The sequence below is a fragment of the Phocoena sinus genome, chromosome 20 (genome assembly GCF_008692025.1).
Source record: "Phocoena sinus isolate mPhoSin1 chromosome 20, mPhoSin1.pri, whole genome shotgun sequence".
In the NCBI taxonomy this organism is placed as follows: domain Eukaryota; kingdom Metazoa; phylum Chordata; class Mammalia; order Artiodactyla; family Phocoenidae; genus Phocoena; species Phocoena sinus.
The window spans coordinates 41,420,528-41,442,323 of record NC_045782.1 but is presented as its reverse complement, the minus strand read 5'-3'; the positions used below and the strand labels follow the sequence as shown (position 1 = coordinate 41,442,323).

Below are 21,796 nucleotides of genomic sequence, written 5' to 3'. Positions count from 1 at the left end.
TCTTTTCTTCTGGGTACCAATTCCATAAAGGAATCCCTCACCCAGTCATTCTGTCTTAAATAAGGTTTCGATTCTAAGCTCCACGAGAAGCAAGTCTCCTTCAGATGCAGAAACTCAAAAATCGCATACTAATTTGTCATTAAAAGGATGGCTCTTAGCAGGGATGAAAAATCTGGTGCCCTGTCGTTGTTCTGCTCTATGCCTGGCTCTGGAACCTTAATAAGAAAGCCCTTACAACTCACCACAAAAGAAATTCGGGAGAATAATCAAATCGGAACATGTTGTCATCATCTTCCACATAATTCTCATTCAGGAGGGTGTAGAGTTCTTTCAGCTGCGGAGAGGAGGAGCTGCCTTAGAGGTATTCTGCCGGGGTGGGGACGAACTCCAGTACCCTGGGGCTCCAAGCCTTTCAGGACAAGGCAAACTACCAAAAATTATGTTTAATCTCACAAATCCTTTTCGTGGCAGGGACTCCTGGAAGAAGCACCCTAGTGCTTAATAGGAAACTGAGCCACCAAGGGTAGAGTGGCAGACTTAAGTACATGAAGGAGCAGACCAAGAATGTAATCCAACTAACCAACCACTCCATTGTTAAGACAAGGGACTGAATAAATGGATTGAACAAGAAAAATGAAAGCATGAAGAAAAGGTATCTGCCTTGGGGAGTGGCAGGGGTTAACTCTCAACCTGCCAGAGAAGCCAAGAGCTATTTATGTGGAGTCGTGGGCAGACCCCAGGGGCAACGGGTCGGGGCTCTGCTCAGACCTGCTTGGCTCAACTCTTAAGACAGCCCTTGAGGAAGGCCTGAGTAGAAGCCGTCTCGATGTGACTGCAGGCCTGTTCGTGAAAGTGGCAGCCGGTCCACACTCCTGGCCCACCCAGGCCTACTCACCACACCACGGTCCCCCAGGTCCAAGGCATCCCAGGCGAAGTCCTGGGGCAGCGTGTAGGGCTCCTGGCGGATGCTGTCTTTGTCAGGTTCCACGGGACCATGTGTGTTCACGACTTCCCCTGGAAGAAGAGCATAGCCATAAGCCTCACCCTCGGCCTCCTAGGGAAGCAAGGGGCTCAGCTCAAAGACTGACCTCAGCAAATTCCTCCTATCCCTAGGAGCCCTCCATCTCAAGAACACTCTGTTCTTGGCAACTGCAGACCATCTCTCCAGCTACCCTTGGCCCCTAGCTGAGGGCCAATTCATGGCCAAACTTAAGAACAATCAGTGGGATCCAAGGTGGTTGGTTTCTTGGACATTCTTTTAAATCTCCCTTTGGTTCCTGAATGACAAACATTTATCTTGACTAGTTTGGCTCCCTGCCTCCTGGTTGGTGTAGAGTGCTGTCATGGCCCTGGCCCAGGCCCATCGACCTGGATGGATTTGTAAGGAGCTGCAACAAGGCCGCTTTTGTGTCAACAGCAACAACAACATACTGGGCCTATTCCTGAGCTAGACAATGGCGTCCAGGCGCCAGGCTCACTCTGGGCCCCGCCAGCCTTGGCTTTGAACAACGTGGGCCAGTTAACTGCCGCTGCCAGCTCAGGCCCTCGGTGTTTACAGAGCCCTGTGAGCGCCTTCGGGCTGAATCACTGAGTCTACACCACGCTGCCGGGAAGTTACCCTCTGATGGGACATCTCCACCCGGGACAGACACCCTTCCCCTGTGGAGTACATAGAAAGTGAGGGGGGTGCTGAGAAGACAGAGCCCTGATTCCCAACCCCAGCCAAATCAGACCTATCTGATAAACTCAGACAAATCAGCCGCTTAACTTTGGCCCCTGGAATTATTCGGCCCTGGCAGATTCTACAATCCAGAGCTCATTCATGTTCACAACTTAGAAGAATGAAATGTTTAGTACATTTTGAAAACAGTCTTTTCAGGGGACCACTCAGTACACGGCTCCCAGCACAAGGCTCTGTACATTCTAGGCACTCAGTTCATGCTTTTACTGACATTCGGACTCCTGGCCCAAACACACCATTCTAACGTGTAACAGGAAGCTGTGGACCCTCCCAGTGATGGATCTGTGGGGCAGGTGTAGTGGAAACGGCTGCATCCAGCCATGAGCTGAGCACAACACCATCAGGACTGACCATCTAACTCTTGCCCGGCACATTTACTGAACACCAGTCAGACATGGCGTACCAGGACAGAGCTGGGAAAAGACAAGGTCCCTGGCCTCACAAGATGCACCATCTTCTGGGGAAATATTCAAGAAATGAGTCATTACCAACGTGCTAAGGGTCACAAATTGCAAAGTACAGGCAACAATGGGGACACAGCAGGGAAGAATCCAGCTAATTCTTATTTATAAGCTGCTCCCAAATAGGTTTCCTTGGGAGAGCAGTTATATATATTTTTTCCCTGGTTTAGAAATTGGCCTTTTGATTAATTCATAAAGCAGCCCTTGTGAATTGGTTTAATATAAGTCAATCCACTTTCAATTCCCTGCCACGTATAACTTTTTGAGCCTACCAAGCCAAGGGCTGGACCCTTGGAAAGTACCAAGGATTTCTACTCTAGTCTAGGTGCTAATCAATTTTCCCTATCTTGTTTTGAACTTATACCCTTTGCAAAAGACGTTTTCACTTATCTATGGTAGTGTTGGGTCTTCATTGCTGCACACGAGCTTTCTCTAGTTGCGGCGAGCAGGGGCTACTCTTCGTTGCGGTGCGCGGGCTTCTCATTGCAGTGGCTTCTCTTGTTGCAGTGCACAGGCTCTAGGTGCATGGGCTTCAGTAGTTGTGGCACGCGGGCTCAGCGGTTGTGGCTCGTGGGATCTAGAGCACAAGCTCAGCAGCTGTGGCGCACAGGCTTAGGTTGCTTCGCGGCATGTGGGATCTCCCCGGACCAGGGCTCGAACCCATGTCCCCTGCACGGGCAGGCGGATTCTTAACCACTGCGCCACCAGGGAAGCCCTCCAAAAGGCATTTTTAAACTTCAGAACTTTTTTATCCATTTTTTTCCCCTAAATGATTTCATGGACAAGACACTGGTGGTCTTTGCCACTACATGACAATAGTCTCAAGGCCAAATCATTTCATTTAGGCTGGTTACTAGGTCCTGCATGCACCAAGCATTTCCATTTGTGCCTTCACCACGTGTTCACAGAATCCTAGAATGCTCCAGCTCTGGGGCAGGAGCTGGCGAATGAAATGGACGTAGGTCCTCATCATCATGGGTACCAAAGAGACAAGCAAGCAGGCACCTGTCACTCAGTATAATGAGAGTCCACGACAATGAAGTATGGTAGGAGGGGGAGGGGTCAGGAAAGACCTCTCAGAAGAAATATCTAAAGATGTGATCTCAAGGATAATTAGGAATTAGGCAGGAGTGGACTGGGTGGGGCAGGGAGGGTGGGTACACTGAGGGAACAGCACAGTCAAGGCCTGGAGATGAAGTGAGGGAAGGAAGGAAACTAGGAGAGGAGGCTGAAGAGGAGAGCGGGGACCAATCGTGGAGGACCCTGCGAGCTACTGCCGAGGCTGGACTTCATCCTCAAGGCTGTGGGACATCCTGAACGGGTCTTTAAGGGGGAGGGGAGGGAGGAGTGACATCCTGAGATTTGAATTTTACAAAGAGCACTCAATAAGTGCTTGTCAAGTGACATTACTGAGTGAACTTTTATACAATATTCAATTGGTAAGCCTTAATCTACGTGTTGACAAACCAGCTCTCACAGGTTATCTCAAGGCTGTGTGCCATCTGCAAGACATAGCTGACAAGGCAGAGTTAGAGCAAACACTGAGAAAGCAGAAGCACTTTGAAGAGACTCGCGGTCTGGGGTGCCAGCAAAGCTGGGAGCGGCCCAGGGTTCCTGCCTGCGCTGCTCGGTGGAGACTGGCCTGCCTGCCACCTTCTAACGGCTCCTGAGCGCCTCTGGCTGAGTTGGCGTGGGCTGCTCTGCAGAGCATGGCAGGAACGCAGCCAACTGTCTCTAGGCCACCGTGAGCCGGCGAGCAGCTGAGGAGGACACTGGGGACTCTGAAAGGAAACCCTGGACTTTCAACGGGTTTCTTTCTGTACACTCTACCCCCAAATTCTCTCTCTGCCTTCCGACACCGAGATCCAAAACTAAGCGCCACAGTGCACCTGTGAAGGACTTGGGAGAAAAGAATATGAGATCTGGGAGACCTTAAGCCAAACGAGCAGGACAAGGGACAAAGTGGGGAAGCTTCTCTCTCAGGGCCCGGGGCAACCAAGTATGAGTCCGCCTTCTCCCCTTTCTTCAGGAGTTACTTTTTAAACTAATCTAACAGTGGCCAGATTCCACCCCACTAAGGTCAGGCAAAGTAAAAGGATTCCTCACCCCGCCACTAGCGCAGGAAAAGGGGTGACTGAAAAAGAAGAAGGACGTGGTCTGAAAAGGGAGATCAAAAGTTGATCTGGGAGCACAAAGAATTGTTATACAGCTGAAGACACTGGCTGTTTACAGGCCTTTCAATGGTGAGCTTAGGATGATTTTTTTTAAAAAAATACATTTATTTATTTATTTGGGGCTGCGTTGGGTCTTCGTTGCTACGTGCAGGCATTCTCCAGTTGCAGAGAGCAGGGGCTACTCTTTGTTGCGGTGCGCAGGCTTCTCATTGCAGTGGCTTCTCTTGCTGCGGAGCATGGGCTCTAGGCACGCAGGCTTCAGTAGCTGTGGCACGCGGGCTCAGTAGTTGTGGCTCATGAGCTCTGGAGCACAGGCTCAGTAGTTGTGGCGCACGGGCTTAGCTGCTCCGCGGCATGTGGGGTCTTCCCGGACCAGGGCTTGAACCCATGTTCCCTGCATTGGCAGGAGGATTCTTAACCACTGCGCCACCAGGGAAGTCCCAGATGATTTTAAACTCCTAAAGAATTCTAAGTCTTTTGAGTGAAATACAATCTCTCACCACAAGTTGGGGAGTGCTGCAAACACAGTACACTTGATATGCTTGAGTCTCACAATTATTAGCCCCCAGTTAAGTGGAAAAAATTAAAGCAAGAAGCTATAAATCACTCTACCCTAAGGACAGTCAGAAGCAGAAGTGGGGTGACACCTCAGCCACGTGGACCAACTGATGCCTATAATGTGGTACTTTCCATGGGCTGACTCACAGACACAAAGGAATCCTTTATTTGGACCTGACTGACCGCGGACCTGAAAGGCAGACTGGCCAGAAGCTTGGAGTGATCACTCTTCCACCGAGCCCCACACCACACACTGCCCAGAAGGCACGTCGAGAAGAAACAACAGCCTCAGTCCACCTTCCCGAGGCCGTCCAGGTCCCTGTGAGCAATAGTGTGGCTTTGTCACGAGCTTTCTGAGAACAAAACGGGAGTACTGTCTACATACGGGTGGAGAAACTGAGGCAAACATCAACGAGTAAATGAGCTAAAGCAGAAGAGAAGCCCATTAATCCCAACTGGCCTCTTCACCAGGTTCCATGTCTACGAAGAATGGAGCAAAGTCACCCATTTGCAAATTCTTAATGAAAAATAAAATCAAACCAAAACTCCATCTGAAAACAGCCAAGGTGCAGAGCAGCCCCCCAGGCCGGATGCCTCTTCGTGCAATTCACTCAGAGGTGGAGCGTGTGGCTCCCGATTCTTCCTGCTGCTTCGTGGGGGAGTGGTCGTCGGGGCCCGTTACCTGTAATACCCTAAGAATAGTGTTGCTGTGACCCAAAGCCTCGCTGGAGGGCTTAGCCGGTGGCCTGGGACCTGGCTGACCGGGACAGCTCAACAGTCCTGGTGGATGGGTGAGGGCAGGGTTCTAGAACAGTGCCTGCTGCTGATTCACGACTCACAACCACCCAGGCACTGCTTTGCTTTGCACCCTCTGGGGGGCACGTCTCAGCTTGCTTCTGGATTGCGACTAAGCTGTCTACAAACTGCATCTGCTCCAGAGCAGAGCTTCTCAAACTTTCAGAGTGGACACAAATCCCCTGCACATTCTGATTCTGCAGGTCTGGGGCTTGAGATTCTGCATTTCTACAAGCTCTTAAGCAATGTCCATTCTGCTGGCCGGAGGGGCACACTCTGGAGTAGACGACTCTCCTTAGGCACAGCTGCCCCTCTCCCCTCACCAGGCTTTCATTCTGCCCTCACCCCGCTCTTCCCCACCAAACACACTGTCAAATCTCACTGTGTCACTGGAGGGGAGCAGTAACATGGACAGCCTGAAGGTCACTCATGTTTGTTGTTAACACATGTTTTTTCAACATACCTACTTTCCCAGTCACATAGAAAATAGGAACTGGGCTAGCAATGGGTCTAGGGGCATGATGCAACCCACTGCAAAAACGTTCTGTCAGTAACACCCTCTGAAGTCAGCCGTCAAGGTGAGCTGTGGCTCAGTCTCAGCAGGCCTCTCTAACTCTGCTACGACCAGTCTCTTCCAGAATCCTTTTATTTTCTACCTGCCCCACTCCTTTGAGAGCTCATCATAGCTTTTTTTTTTTTTTTTTTGCGGTACGCGGACCTCTCCCATTGCGGAGCACAGGCTCCGGACGCGCATGCTCAGCGGCCATGGCTCACGGGCCCAGCCGCTCCGTGGCACGTGGGATCTTCCCGGACCGGGGCGCGAACCCGCGTCCCCTGCATCGGCAGGCTGACTCCCAACCACTGCGCCACCAGGGAAGCCCTCATCATAGCTTTTTAAAGAGGTGCCGACCAAACCTGCATATGGTATTCCAGGTGGAATTAAACTATCACTGTTAAGCAGAATGTCAAATTATTTTGCATCTATTAAGCACGCACTGTCTGAGAGACAAGGGGAAGAGGCTGGGGACTGGCCCACTCCAGATTAAACACTTGCCCAGATAAACAAGTCTCTCCATAAAATCTATGTGGGAAGACAGGTCCATGAGCACACATCCCCACTCATCACGTGCCAATGCCCTGTTTTTCTTTGTAGATTTAGACTGGATGATGATGGACTAAAAGGACCATTATTTGTTCTCAGCATGTGTTACTGTGAAATGATAAGGTCCCGGAACAACAGTCTTTTCTGAACTGCACTGTAAAGACTGTCCTCTAAAAACAACCACCAAGGAACAACAGAACTCTCTCGTCCTCCCTCACAAATCCAGCATAGAACCCTCAGCATGGCTGAGGCACATCCCTCGCCCTTGCCCTTGCCTTTGCCTTTGCCTTCGCCTTCGCCTGGGGAAGAAAGCAAATACATACCCAGTTTGGGGACGGGCTGCGTGTCCCAGAACTGGTAGCTTCGTTTGCTAGCCTCCTCCATGGTTTTCGCAGGTCCCTGACCTACCGAAAAAAGTTCAATGGCCTTCTGTATTTCCTGGATCCTCTCTGCTGGCAAAGAGTTCATCTGAACAAGACAAAGTTGGGGAGAGAAAAGGCCCATTATATTAATAAACACTTTTGATTCATTCAAGTCCAAGAGTTAAGGGGATACAACTCAAAGAAGCGTTGTGGTTCCTGAGAGGTCAGCTGTTGAAGTACAAGTGGAGAAGGAGTGGTTGACGACGAGCAGTATGATAGGGAGGTGCTTCCTACAGGGTTTCTCCTCTTCTTAGTCTTACGATGGTTGACGGCAAAACATGGCTTAGTGTAAAATTTCAAACAATGCAGAAATGTCAAAACACACAGAAGATAAAAAACCCAACAGTCCCATCCCTCAAGTATAATCCTTGTCATGAACAGTCTTAAATTTGGGAGGTAGGGTGAGAAGAGGCAAATATAATTTCAGACTTTTTTCATGCAAGTTCCAAACACACACACAATTTTCAAAAACTCAAATTGGATCGTACAGTATTATTTTACTGACTGTTCTTCTTTAAACACTATGTCTTAGAGACCGTTTCACGCAGTCACATGGACCTGCCCATTCCAACAACTGAGTCCCCTGCGTGCGCAGACTACAATATATCTGGCCAACCCCCTACCAATGGCATTTTGGTGATTCTGGTCTTCAGTTTTACAGACAATGCTGCAATGAACTTTCTTCTACATCTATTTTTGCTCACTGAATACGTATTTCTATAGGATAAAGTTTAAGAAAGGAGGCTTGCTGGGTAAAAGGAGATACATGTTTGAGATTATATATATTGTCAACTTACTCTCTAAAAAGAGAATATCAATTAACCCAGTGAACAGTGTATGGGAGTGTGTTTCTCAAGACCCTCATCATCAGATTTACCAAATCTTAATCTCTGCCAATCTAGGAAAAAAAAAATGTTGCTTTAATTTTCATTTCAAATTTAGCCATCTTTTCATACAAAAACCTTTATTTTTTTCTTTGTGAATGGCCTACTCATTTCATTATCTTAAATTTACCGATTCATGTATTGCAAGTATTTGCCCAGTTTGTTGTTTACCTCTTGACTTTCACAGAGAAGTTTGAAATTTGTCACTTTTTCTTTTATGGCTTCTGGATCTTATGTCCAGCTTGAGATTATACAAATACCCATAACTTCTAATACTTCTACTTTCCTACACCTTTTTTTCATTGAAATTGTGAAGGAAAGAGAGAATATAAACCAATATATTTACATTGCTTATTCCTGGGAGGTAGAACTGGAAATGATTTTCATTTTCTTCCTCTTGCTATGTTTTTTTCTAAATTCTTTACTATGTATTCCAACACTCTCATAAAGAGAAAAACAGAACGGCTATATAAATGGTGTTTCGTTGAGATTTTCTAATCTCAAAGTGAACCATTTTGATAAAGGTTTCAGTTCAAACCCCCCTGGAGTCATCCAAACACCCACCCCCAGACAAACAAAGAAACAAACAAGAATCCCTAAAGCCAAAGCATGGGCTTGGGCTAGGATTCCTGACTGAAAGACCTGGGTAAACCACCTCCTCTCATCTTTAAAATGGGAAGACCCCCACCTACCCTGCGGAGAAATTGAAGGTTGGGGTTAATTTAAACCATGTGCCTGGCAAGAACCTAGCTGGCCAGCGTGGTGGTCAATAACGGTAGTATTTTTTTTTTCACAGTGGGTTTGGTATTGAAAATATCAAAAAAATTACTTGAAGCCATATCTCAATAAGGTAGGAGATTCAAGTTGGAGTATGACTTTCGAGGCAAAAAGCAAGGGGTGGGTATACTGGAATAATGAGACTGGATTTCTTGTGAGGCTTGTAAACTGAGGCAATTCTAAAAGAATTATGGATATGTTTCGAGCTTCCTCCAGGGCCTACTTTGAAGAGGACAGCACCTACCTGAAATAAAAGGTTTTCTTTTTTTAATGTGGCTTTATTTAAGAAACAAAACAATCCTTACCCATACTTCTGGGTTTTGTGTCGGTGTGTCAGTCTCAGAGGTAAGTTCTAGGCCAATGGTTCTCAACTATGGAACTCAGAAATGGGCTCTGTGGGAGTCTCAGTTCTCATTACAATAACTATAGCATCAACAGAATGCTTGCAATATATAAAGGTCTGCCTTAATAGGAACAGGCCTTTCATTCTCATAGTGGTGGGGACTGAAGACAGAAAAGGCCGAGAACCACTGCTCTAGGCCACAGGGGCGGTCACAAGGGAATCGCTCTGTGGCACGTAGCACAACACCCCATGCAGGTATGCACCTATACATTCTGAGGGGGCACCAGGCTTGGGAGTCAATGTCTAACGTGCTGTGCCTTTTAAGGTAGGATAGCAGTTTCAACACCTAGGTCTAGGGCAGCAGAGGACAGCAGAGGGATCCAACTCCTCCCTCTTGAAGTAATACCAGTGGAGACTGTCAATCCACACTTCCTATACATTTACCCCAACACCCTCTCATCTGAAAAAGTGACTCTGTCACCAGAAAACAGAGCCTCCTTGTTACCTTCACAGGCTGATCCTGGGCTGAATCTGTCTCACTGCCTTTCTCTTTCTTCTTTTTTTGTTTCTTTTTCTTCTTTTTGGCTCCAGTGTCATTGGCTGGACTCAAACCACTGTAAGACAAAGTAAATACTGATGCAGGGTTTTTAAAAAATCATCTGTTTTGAGCTACACTGACAAAGAGCTTTCTGTAGAGCCAGACCCTCCTTAATCAAGCCTGTTGGCTTCAGAAGCAGACCAGAGAATCCAGGCCCCAGAAGGGGCACTTGGAGGACACCCGCAGACACAGCTCTCCTCTCCACTCCCACCAGAGCCCAGGGAGGGAGCAATGTGCAAGGGATGGCCTATTTGTTTGAAAGGAACTTTTCTGTTCTTGCTTTTATTTTATGCGGTTTATTTTCTTCACTTTTGACCGCGTCACGTGGCTTGCGGGATCCTAGTTCCCCGCAGGGATCAAACCCAGGCCCACAACAGTGAAAAGCGTGGAGACCCAACCACTGGACAGTCAGGGAATTCCAATGGTTATTTTCTTTAGATTGCCAGGTTGCTGGCAGCAAAGGCAAATGATAATTGTTAACAGGGCATTCATACCACCAACACTTCCTTAGAGCCTGGAATTTAAAGGGATGACAGCCCAAAGTGGTCTTCTGGAAACTCTCCCTCACTTCCGCTCCCACCCTCCTGACGCATTAGGTTTTCTGAGTTGCCCCATCTGGACCTAAAGCACAAAGCAGTACTGGAAAGGGAGGAAGGAACAAGGAAAAAGGTAGTTTAATGTTGCTGTGATCTGTGTCCAAAATAGTCAAACGCTCATGAGAAATGCCTAAATCAGGCCTGTAGGACTGAGAACAACTACCAGCCGGCTCAGACTGGGTGATCACCACCAGCAAAACACGGCACTAGGAATCTTGGGAAAACAATAACAATGAACACCGAGCCACCCCTGCTAAGAGGAGACGTACATGACACGTGTGTGCCCGTGAGCCACAGTAACGGGGATTTCTCATGCAGCTTTCCCTCCGCATGAGTCACCCAGTGAAGGCAGCAAAAACAGTTTCTTAGCCACATTTAACAGTTTCCTACAGGCTTTCGTTATCGTTTTCTGTATTGTCTCCCAATATTTTTGAGACACAAATCACATATTATACTGTGTTTTGCTAACATTTTCCATTCATTTGCTCCCAAATGTTTTTTCCCAATTCCTGTTGATTTTAGGATAATAGTTTTGATTCTGGGTTTCCTTCACTTTATTGATGAATTTTAAGGTTGAGCTTGCAGGCTGCTTTCCTAATTACTGGTTTTTTAATAGATTTATGTATGTATGTATGTATGTACTTATGGCTGTGTTGGGTCTCCATTGCTGCGTGTGGGCTTTCTCTAGCTGCGGCGAGCGGGGCCTACTCTTCATTGAGGTGCGCGTGCTTCTCATTGCGGTGGCTTCTCTTGTTGCAGTGCACGGGCTCTAGGTGCACAGGCTTCAGTAGTTGTGGCTCACAGGCTCTAGAGGGCAGGCTCAGTAGTTGTGGCGCATGGGCTCTAGAGGGCAGGCTCAGTAGTTGTGGCGCACGGGCTTAGTTGCTCTGTGGCATGTGGGATCTTCCTGGACCAGGGCTTGAACCCGTGTCCCCTGCATTGGCAGGCAGATTCTTAACCACTGCACCACCAGGGAAGCCCCCTAATTTACTGTTGTAGTTGGTTTTTGCCATGTCTAAATTGATTTGGGCATTGTCAGACTGGGAGTAATGCCGGACTATTACTCTGCCATCCTCCCTTGAAATCTTCCACTAAAAAGTCTAAATTAGGAGTCGAACACAAGGGTACAGTGGACCCTAACCTGCAGAATCAGCTAAGTGCAGGCTTTTATTTTAGCTGTACAGTCTAGATAATCAATTTTTCAAAGAATTCAAACAGTATAAAATACATTTTACATACCATATGGTAAGTATCATTTAAGCTTTACTTTATAATTCAGAAAGGCTTCATGGTCTTAACATGCCTTGGAGTTATTATGAACATTAATTATCATCTCATAGCACATGGTACTGTATAGGGAGAAGGCAACGTGCTGCTATTTCCCGTTGCAGAATGTCCTCAGATTTCTCTTGTCCTAGTCTCGTTAGGAGTACTTGCATCCAGACTTCACAACCTTGCACTTGGACTAAAGTTATCTCCAGCCTTTCCTGGATCTCCCTGACATCACAACTTCTCTGCCTCCTCCTAAACTCTACACAGCAGTGGGACTCACCTCTGTGAAAATGGCTTTCCATGAGTCCCTCCCACGCTTGAAAGCCTACAGTGACAGCAGCTTCTTATTCTGGAAGGTATCAAGCCCCGCTTTCCCCTCGGCCCATCACATTCAGTTCCCATCTAGCTCATCCACCCTTACTTCCCCTGCTTGGGAATAACTGTGCCTGCACCCGTGGGGCCAGGCCTCTCACCAGGCCCCTGCTGCAGAAAGACTAAAGTCAGGGAGAGCAAGTAAGGTCCTGACGTTAGTCGAAGTGTAAGGTTCTGACATCCAGATGCAAGTGCACCTCCTAGATACCATATTAATGGGACACACAAGGCATAACACGGAAGGAAGACCGATGATAACATTCAGAGGGGGAATAAGGTAAACACCTTAAAACCAGATGCTCAGCAAAACCCCCAAGGCCATGGCAAAGAATAGGAACCATAAAGCCATTTACAGACTGAAGATAAAGCTTTCCTCTTATTATCTCAATTTTGTTATTATGCACAGGCCTGTTCGCAGCCTACGACAAGCCTGTGTGGTTTTCTGATTCCAGAGACATTCTCACTTCAGTCTCCGGATTGTATGCAGCATTATAAGTTTAAAAGCTGGTTGATGGGGACTTCCATGGTGGCTCAGTGGTTAAGAATCCACCTGCCAATAGAGGGAACACGGGTTCGATCTCACATGCCACAGAGCAACTAAGCCCGTGTGCCACAACTACTGAGCCTGCGTGCTGCAACTACTGAAGCCCGCGTGCCTAGAGCCCGTGCTCCACAACAAGAGAAGCCACCGCAATGAGAAGCCCGCGCACCACAACGAAGAGCAGCCCCCACTCGCCGCAACTAGAGAAAGCCTGTGCGCAGCAATGAAGACCCAAAGCAGCCAAAAATAAATAAATTAAAAAAAACAAAAAGCTGGTTGATGGTAGGAGACAAAGCAGCATTCCACTGTTAATACAATTTATAAGTCCTTATTCATTTCAGCTTATGGAATGAATTATCTGGTCCCTGTATATGAATTACCATAAGAACTGTTTTTATGGAAAAAAGAATCAAAAAGGTTAAAGTGAAGAACTGCTGCATATTAACTAACTGAATACTTACTAAACACAATTTCACATAAGGAAAATAGAAGCAATTACTTCCTCCGACTGTAGACATCTTCACAAATAGGCAAAATCGCTAAAAACTCCCTTCCTGCCTTTGCTCTCGCTATTCAGTGGAGCCACTTCCGTGTAGCCATCTCTTTATGGACCCCATTTTTGTGGACAGACCCTGGGTAGAACTCTTGTTCTGTTTTATGCATTACTAATAAAAGTGCCCAGCAAACTCCAAGACCCAAACTAAAACCAAAGAGCTACTTTCATTTTCCTTGGATTGGCTTGAATTTGCACATGCAGCTACTGAGCAACGATCCTGTCTCAATTTGTACATCAAGAATACGGAGACACCTGAAAAACAAAGGAAAGTTTTTTAAAAAGTCACGTGTCCCTGAGCTACCAGATATTGAGCCATATTCATGAGAACACTATGAGCTCAACATGGTTTGACAGTCAACAACCCAAACAGGAAGACAACTGACTCGGAGAAGAGACTTCCAAGGAGCACAGTAGGGTTAGCTCTCCAGGTGATTATAATACCTTTAATTATCCATAAGAAACTAAGCTCAGAGGCCTCGAGAGTAGGTTTTTAGGAAGCCAATACCATTTCACAGGATGGCTTCAATCTGGATTTGGGAAGAACCGAACCAAACGACCCCACGGAAGCTAGGCTGGTCCTTCTCAAAAGAATTTGGCTTCATTTTTAAAGGGACCTGGAGTCCATACCCACTGGGTGAGTATCCCTGGGCATGCTGGGACTCCGCAAATTAAAACAGAAATCTCTCAGAGATCTCTCTAAACATGCCAGTCACCTTAACATACTTCAAAGGGACTGGCCAAAACCTTGGAATACAGCAAATCAAAGTCTAACTTTGGTTCATTTGGTTCCAAAATAATGAGCAGAGAATTAGTGAAACTTGCCCCCTTTTTTGGGGGGGGAGGGGCTGCCTGCAGTGGAAAGGGAGGCGGGAATTCACATAAAAATTTTGAAATGTACATTCTAAAGTTGATCAACTCAAGTCACTAACGACCAACCTAGTGAATATGGGATGAATAAGCAGAATGACAAACCAGGAACAGAGAAGTACAGTAATCAAGAAATGTCCTTTTTAAATGAAAGTCGAAATATTCTAAGTCCAAACATGTAAGAAATCCTATGGATGCTCTGGTATAAAGTCAGGGCTGGGGACCTCCCTGGTGGCGGAGTGGTTAAGAATCTGCCTGCCAGTGCAGGGACACGGGTTCGAGCCCTGGTCCAGGAAGATCCCACATGCCGCGGAGCAACTAAGCCCGTGTGCCACAACTACTGAGCCTGCGCTCTAGAGCCCGCGAGCCACAACTACTGAGCCTGCGTGCCACAACTACTGAAGCCCGTGCGCCTAGAGCCCATGCTGTGCAACAAGACACCGCGATGAGAAGCCCGCGCACCGCAACGAACAGCAGCCCCCCGCTCGCCGCAACTAGAGAAAGCCCGTGTGCAGCGATGAAGACGCAACGCTGCCAAAAATAAAATGTAAATAAATAAATAATAAAATAAAGTCAGGGCTGGGGGAGGAGATGGAAAATGAACTTCAGTACTTATTTCTAGAAATAGAATGCAGCACCAGAGTGTGTGCTGGTGGGAGGCAAGGGCAAGCTGACAGAGAGCAGCTCGAGCTGCCAACCTCCAGATAACAGCAGCAGTGCAGGTCCATGACACAGGCCTCCTCTTAATCCTACTGATAACAAAATCCACTCAAAGGTACGTGGCTGAGGGACAGAAGCTGTTTTCCTGGGAGCTAAACCACCAGAGCTGGAAGGAATCTCAGGGCCATCTGGCTTAACCTGTTGTTTACAGAAGAGGAAACCAAGGCCCAGGGACGTGAGGCATCAACTAACCAACTAGTACCCAGGGACAAGTCACCAATCTAACCACTTGGCCCATTCCTCCCCAAACACTGAAGTCTCATTCCCCGTGAGAATTTACCTGAGAACCTTCGAAAGCCCTAAAACAAATTCTTGCGTATCAGAGGAGCAGACAGTAAAGGCAACGAGGAGAGGGAGCCATGTTTTATCCAGAAAGCCTCCCTGACTCCTCCAGCTCTCATTCTCATTGATGTCCATCTGTTTTAAGATTATGATCTCCCACACAATTTAATACTTTATATATATAATGTGTTGCTGCCTGGCTTCCCAATGAGATAAAAATTTTCCTGGTACAGGGACCATATCTTTCACAGCTGTTTCCCACAGCATCCCTAGTTATGCTGAGCACACAGTTGACAGTTCAACAAATACGTGCCTGACTGATGCTTTCCAGGCACAACAGACTAAAATAAAACCCTGAAAAGCTAGAACCCAAAAGAGGGTCAGCAAAACATCTTCAGCAATGTTTCCATAGGACAGCCGTGTTAACATTCTATGAAAGCAGTGGCGATGCTGTGCTCTTTTGAGCCACTGTTTGAGATTTTAAATTATCAACTTTCTTATTAAATTATCAACTTTCTTATTCATTGTCTTCTCCCTCCTTAGGACCTGTTCTATTTCTATAAGAGTTAAAACAAAAAAGCTCCACTTTAACGACTTCGAACGGTTCCAATGTCTTAAACACAGACCATGGTTTAGTTTTGATTATGAGATCAAAAGAAAAAAAGAGTTCAGAAAATAAAATTCACGACTTTTGGTTACCTGTTTTCTACCCCTAAAATCTGGAAGTTAATTTTTTAGGCTAAAATTCAGAATTTCCAGAGAAACTTAATAAATCCTAGCCTCTAACATCCTTTTGATTCTACTTGTAGACATCAGGAAATCCTTCTGCAAATCAAATTTTTTTGGCCATGCCAGTGGCTTGCAGGATCTTAGTTCCTGGACCAGGGACTGAACCCAGGGTCACAGCAGTGAAAGCACCAAGTCCTAACCACTGGACTGCCAGGGAACTCCCCTTCTGCAAATCAATTTATTCATGAGGTATGATTTACCAGCAATCCTATCGGTACAGCATTCAGAAGGCCCAAAGCCAGGTGAATGCAATGGCATTTACAAGGGGGCCCAGGTGGAAACCACATGGCATGAATCAGTATCAGCTGCCGGTCCTTGTGCTGAGACTGCAGGATCCCTTAATGCAATCCCCCAAACTTTGCAAACTCCCACCAATCAGTTATTCTTATAAAAAGCTGCTTGTGAGTCCTAAATTACTGTAAAAATAAAAACACTCTACTACTGCCATCAAGGTACCCAGGAGACCTGTGAAAAGAACAGCAGTTTGTGGCAAGGGATTACAAAAGGCTGCTTTTACTGCCACCCTCTGCCCTCCCAGGGATGGTGAGCCAGAATCTTGAGCGTGCACAAGCCAATTCCTGTCATGAAGGAAAATTGGTCTTTACGGGTCACAAAAGCTCTGATACATTAAGTAGTTTACAGTGGGAATGAGACAGAAATGTAAATTCTACATACTCTGGGTTGGTTTGGTGAGCTAGACTGTAACCTGGCAACTCCTAGGTCAAGTCAAGTGCGGTTCAGAGACCATTTTCAGTAATTTTCAGAGCAGTGACTCAATGCTGGCAGCAACTTCACACACTGGAATGAACTCTGAAAAAGATATCAGTCTATCAAGGACGGTTTAGAGGGGCCGGTCACCTCCATCACCAACTGGCTCCCTAGTTTGGGAAAGTCCATGGGTTACTGAATGCATCCAAAGACAGGACTCACACTGCTGCAGAGTCAGGAGGAAGGAGTCAATGTAGGAGGGAAAAGAAATCCAGCAAGTTCAGAATGGATCCTCCTGGGTGTCAAAGGGAGAGGTGGATTTGCAAACCCCAAGCCTCATTACAAAAGCTAAATCAGTCTTTATAATGAAGTCTACATGAGATAATCCATGTAAAGGGCTTAGCACAGTGCCCAGCACATAGTAATGCTAGCAACAGAGAACATTTATTGAACACTTAACAACAGTGAACCCTCCTTAGCTCCCTCTCGAAGAAAGCAGCAGTAGAAAAAATTCTGAAACAAGTACCGACCCTGTTGAAGAATATTAGTTTCGTTTTGTTTTGTGCTCTCAAGAGAGAACATAGTGTTGTGTGCCTTAAATGCAACAATCACAAGAGCACCATCCTGGGGGAACTGGAAGAGAGGCTTGCAGGGCAGAGATTTCAGATAGAAGGTTAAAAGGAAGAGCTAAAGCAGCATCCTCCTAAAGTTACTAAATTTATGGTCCCAAAACTTATGGACTCTGCAGGGAAAGGGTTAATGGCAGACTTAGTAAAGCTGGGAAATTTTAGAGTGAGCACGTTAAACAATGTGAAAAATCAGCAAAACTGGTTTGCCATGAACAGCAGTCTCCCTGAAATAGGCTCTCATTTACTTTTCATTTCTTCTGCTCTCCAGTCCCTTCTCTCTGAAGCAGCTCTTGATTAGTTTCTTTTTAATTGCCACTTAATTGGGAAATAAAATTAGAACACTTATTTGATATCAGTGATGAGGTTTCTCTTTTCATTTCTGCTTTGATCTAGTTTTGAAAAACCAAAAGCTGAAGAGAGAAATTAAGAAAAAGGAACTAAAAAGATTTCTTCTTCTAAGAGCCAGATACAGCTATAAGCCATCAAATAAATGTGGAAAGAGCCACTCTTGGAGAATCTGAAGAATAAAACAGAAGCAAGTAAGGATAGCTTTATGGAATTCCATTCGAAAAGACCTTTCTTTCCTCTTAAGTTTCTTCATAAAGGATAATATCTCATGATTAGGAAGTGAAGAAAACTTTTAAGAACCCATATTAACCTGTCCCCATGGAGTAAGAGAACAGAATGGGAAACAGACATCCCTTATCAAAGCATTCTTGATCCATGGCTTCCCAGCATCTCAGTGGTATCGATGACACTGCAGAATAAATTCTAGGAATGAATCCTACAAACAAAATAGTCTAAAAGTTTTCCCTTTCCAAAACACCCAGATACTTTACTTGTTTGTTATCGCACAATTAAAATCTACTGCCGGCTGATAAGATTTCTTCTTTAGCGATAAGTCTCTCACTAAAAACAAACAAGAAGCAGAAACTAACACAACACTGTAAAGCAACTATACTCCAATAAAAAAAAATTTTTTTTTTTTTTTAATTTTAAAAAGGGGAAAAACCAAACAAGCAAATTAAACCCATAGGTGAATCATGACCTGCAGGGAGATACAGCATAAAGATGATCTTAGTCTGACTCTCCACTCAATTGCTCACGGTAACTTATGCCAGGCAAGTTACTGGGGAGGGGGTAGGGGTGGAACGCTACCCCTCTTTCTTTCCTCTGTTGAGTGGATTTAAAAAAAAAATAGCAGGGCTTCCCTGGTGGCGCAGTGGTTGAGAGTCTGCCTGCCGATGCCGGGAACACGGGTTCGTGCCCCGGTCCGGGAAGATCCCACATGCTGCAGAGCGGCTGGGCCCGTGAGCCATGGCCGTTGAGCCTGCGCATCCGGAGCCTGTGCTCTGCAACGGGAGGGGCCGCAACAGGGAGAGGCCCGCGTACAGCAAAAAAAAAAAAAAAATAGCAGATAGAAAAACTGCAGGCAGATACATACACACACACCTATGTACTATATGTGCACACATGTGCACATGTGTGCTTATATGTATACATGAAATTTATACTCACCAAATATTTAATTATGGAAGAAACACATGACTAAAAAAATCAAGAACTAAACTTCTACACAAAGAAGGGATGTAAGAACTAGCAGAACTGCATTTCCTATTATTCCAGTACATGAACGCATTTCACTTCATTAGTGTAAAGCACTGAGCCCATCCTGAAAGGCCCAAGAGAACCAGGGTTAGTTTGAACTATCATCAACTTTTATTGCATACTGTCTTTTAGAACTGTTACCATGAAAAGGAGATATTCCCCTTCAATTCTTTTATCACTTTTGAAAACATTTAAACTAATATTAAGTAAAGGCAAGAAAAATTTCAAGAAGCCAAAAAACAGTGGAAAACTACCACGAAAAATTGAAGGATCCTTGATATCTGTGGATTATTTCACAAAAACTGTAGTAAGGCTTACGAGACTTATTTGCGAAAAGGAAGTGTACATGTAAGAAAATATGACATCCTTCCTTCCCCTCAGTGAGGAGAAATGAAGCTCCACTAACACTGGGCTACGAACCTCAACATTTGTCATTCATTCATCCAGCAAACACTCATTAACACCCACTAACTGCCAGGCATCTCAAAGACAGGATCCCTGTTCTGAGACCTCACAGTAGGTAAGACATGGACTGGACATGAATGTTATTTAACTACTGTCATGATAAAAGCTACAAAAAAATACAGTATGTGATTGGGGGGGCAAGCCAGGGGAAGGAGAACAGGAAAGATTTGAAGAATAAAAGGAAAGGGGAAGGCTGCTTCAGATATTATGCGATTTAATCTTTACAACTGGAGGCTAACTAACTTTCCCACGGTCACAGGACTATTAAGTGTCAGAACCAGGCTTTGAACTCAGGTTTGAATGATTCCAAAGTCTATGCTTTTCCCATCATACCACACAGCTTCTTCCCAAAACTGTCTCCTCTGACAACTGATGGAAAAATGTTGACTCCATCCCAGATTCTAAGTGTCAGAACTAGACTCTGTCCTCCAGGCTGGGTCCTGTTTTTCACCTGCCACCTCCAAACTTATTTATACAGGTATCTAGATTCGGGCTGCTAAAAAACTGAATTTGTTCACCCAGACCATAACCATGTACAACAACAACACACCTCCAAAGGTTTTTTTTTTAGGTTACCACTTTGTTGTACTTTAAATAAAACACAGAACTTTCCGCCAAACAGTCTTGCAAAGTGATTCATAGACTATAAACCAATTAACGAGCTACAGACACTGGTCAAGGCGACAGTTTAGCATAGAAAACTAAAAGCAACTACACACACAGCAAAGATGAAGCCATACTTTCACTTCTGAAACGAATTTCAAATTCAAGAACTCTCACATATGACTGGAATCTCTACTCAGAAGGGCTGCACTTTCCCTCCTTCCTGTTCCTACTTCCTCTTTCTCAGCTCTTCCTTTCTCAGGAATCTCACACTTCCAAACAAGGCTTTCATTACATGAGATCTGTGTGCAAAAGAACACAGTCCTATAAAAACCAAATTTGACAAGCTTCCTTTTCCCCTACATTCTTCTTGTGGTTTTTAAAGCTGATTGAAGAACATAAAGCTAGATCTTTTAACCTAAGATTTCATCACAAGCCACTTATAAACCACTTAAATAATCCTTTGTTCTCCCACTGCCTTAAGGTAGCAGAATTTCTCTTTAAAGTTTATCCAAAGGTCTCAACCTTCTACTTTTTCCTCCAGAACTACCACCAACCGATACAGCAAATGACAGGATGGCTATGAAAATCAGACTACCAAAGACTCAGCCAAAGTTATACATCCAAAACAGTCTCTCATGACTTTCCGTTAGAAAACACATATGTAAATATAGATAGGGAGAGCAAGCGTCAGTGCCAGCCACTGTTAACAATATGGAGAAAGAGAAATGATAGGGTGTGGCTTGCAAGACTGAACACTGATTTGAAAGCTCAACACTCAAACGCCTGATGCATTTATTCTACCCGAGGAACAGTTACCAGTAGGCAAGACCCTCAAGTACAGGAGATGCAGTATTAAACCCACTTCCAAACACTGTCCAAGGAAGCACCATCACTCAATTTCTAGAAGCGCCAGGCTACTTCGCAAAGTTAACAGAGCAAAGATACTGGAAGACCTAATTATGTGCTGTTCAGGAAACTTATGGATTATTTGGAGCAACAGACACGGTATACATCCAAACATTATCATACAGTAATTACGCAGGGTTTATAAGGTGAGTTTATATCCTGGGATTCTCTAGTAGTGATATTTTACAACATAATTATGGTTGGTATAGCCTGATGAATTTCCTCATTGAAGGTGAACTGCAGTGAAACGTTTTATTATTCGTTTACTGCTAACCACGTTGTTCACACACCTTATAAGTAACGTTCCTTTTGAACTGCACTGTTAGATTGACCTGTGTTGTGCCACTGAAGACCATCGTCCAACATGCTCTTTTCCTCGGACGCGCCTGAGCCACACGAGTGGAACATTACACAGAAGAACTTTTATATAATAAAAGTATTGAATGTCTCTGGGTCTTAATATACTAACCACCCACCCCTGATAAATGACAAAGACAGCAACGAATCGCCAGGCAGGATTCCAATGTCTCAGCCAATAAGAAGGTGGGGGTGGGGATACACTAAGCTCCCGATGACTTCCCCGCACCCCAGAGACCCAGGTTGTGGGGGACTGGATGGGAATTGGACTCCGAGGATCTTGTTACCCCCGGTTGTAGCTGTTGTCCTCCTCGTTCTCGCAATCGCTGCAATGCTCATGGCCGTTTCCGTTCCCTTCCATCATCTGCGGCAGCGGAGGTACCGGCGGCTTCACTGCTGTATCACTCTCGTCCGCCATCTTGAGTTGCGAGAGCCGGCCTCCGCGCCTCACTACATGGGGGGTTCCTATTGGACGAGGGGAACTCGCGCGACACTCTGGGTTTTGTAGTTTTTGTGGCGAAGGTATCCGGTAGCTAGGAGAAGGTCATTCCCAGGAAACCGGCACAAGATGGACTACAATACCCAGAAATCAAGAGGGGAGGCTGTCGTGGGTGGGAAGACAGCACTACCCGGAAGTTCTGGGAGTTCGGCCGCGCGGGAAGAAAGA

The 21,796-nt window shown here is 45.6% G+C and overlaps 1 protein-coding gene across 2 annotated transcripts in view; it reads right to left on the bottom strand.

The window, feature by feature from the left end:
* Positions 1-21,769, bottom strand: part of NMT1 (N-myristoyltransferase 1) — a 31,157-nt gene extending 9,388 nt beyond the window's left edge. Inside the window, exons 1-5 of one of the 2 annotated variants that reach the window (XM_032615278.1) lie at positions 21,417-21,769; positions 9,763-9,871; positions 7,155-7,299; positions 896-1,014; positions 243-334 (exon numbers count right to left, since the gene is read on the bottom strand). In XM_032615278.1, coding sequence (XP_032471169.1) covers positions 243-334; positions 896-1,014; positions 7,155-7,299; positions 9,763-9,871; positions 21,417-21,547 — 596 coding nt within the window. In that variant the 5' untranslated portion in view covers positions 21,548-21,769. The remainder of the gene's footprint in view (positions 1-242; positions 335-895; positions 1,015-7,154; positions 7,300-9,762; positions 9,872-21,416) is intronic. The other variant, XM_032615277.1, reaches the window with a different exon arrangement.
* Between the last annotated feature and the right edge of the window lie 27 nt (positions 21,770-21,796).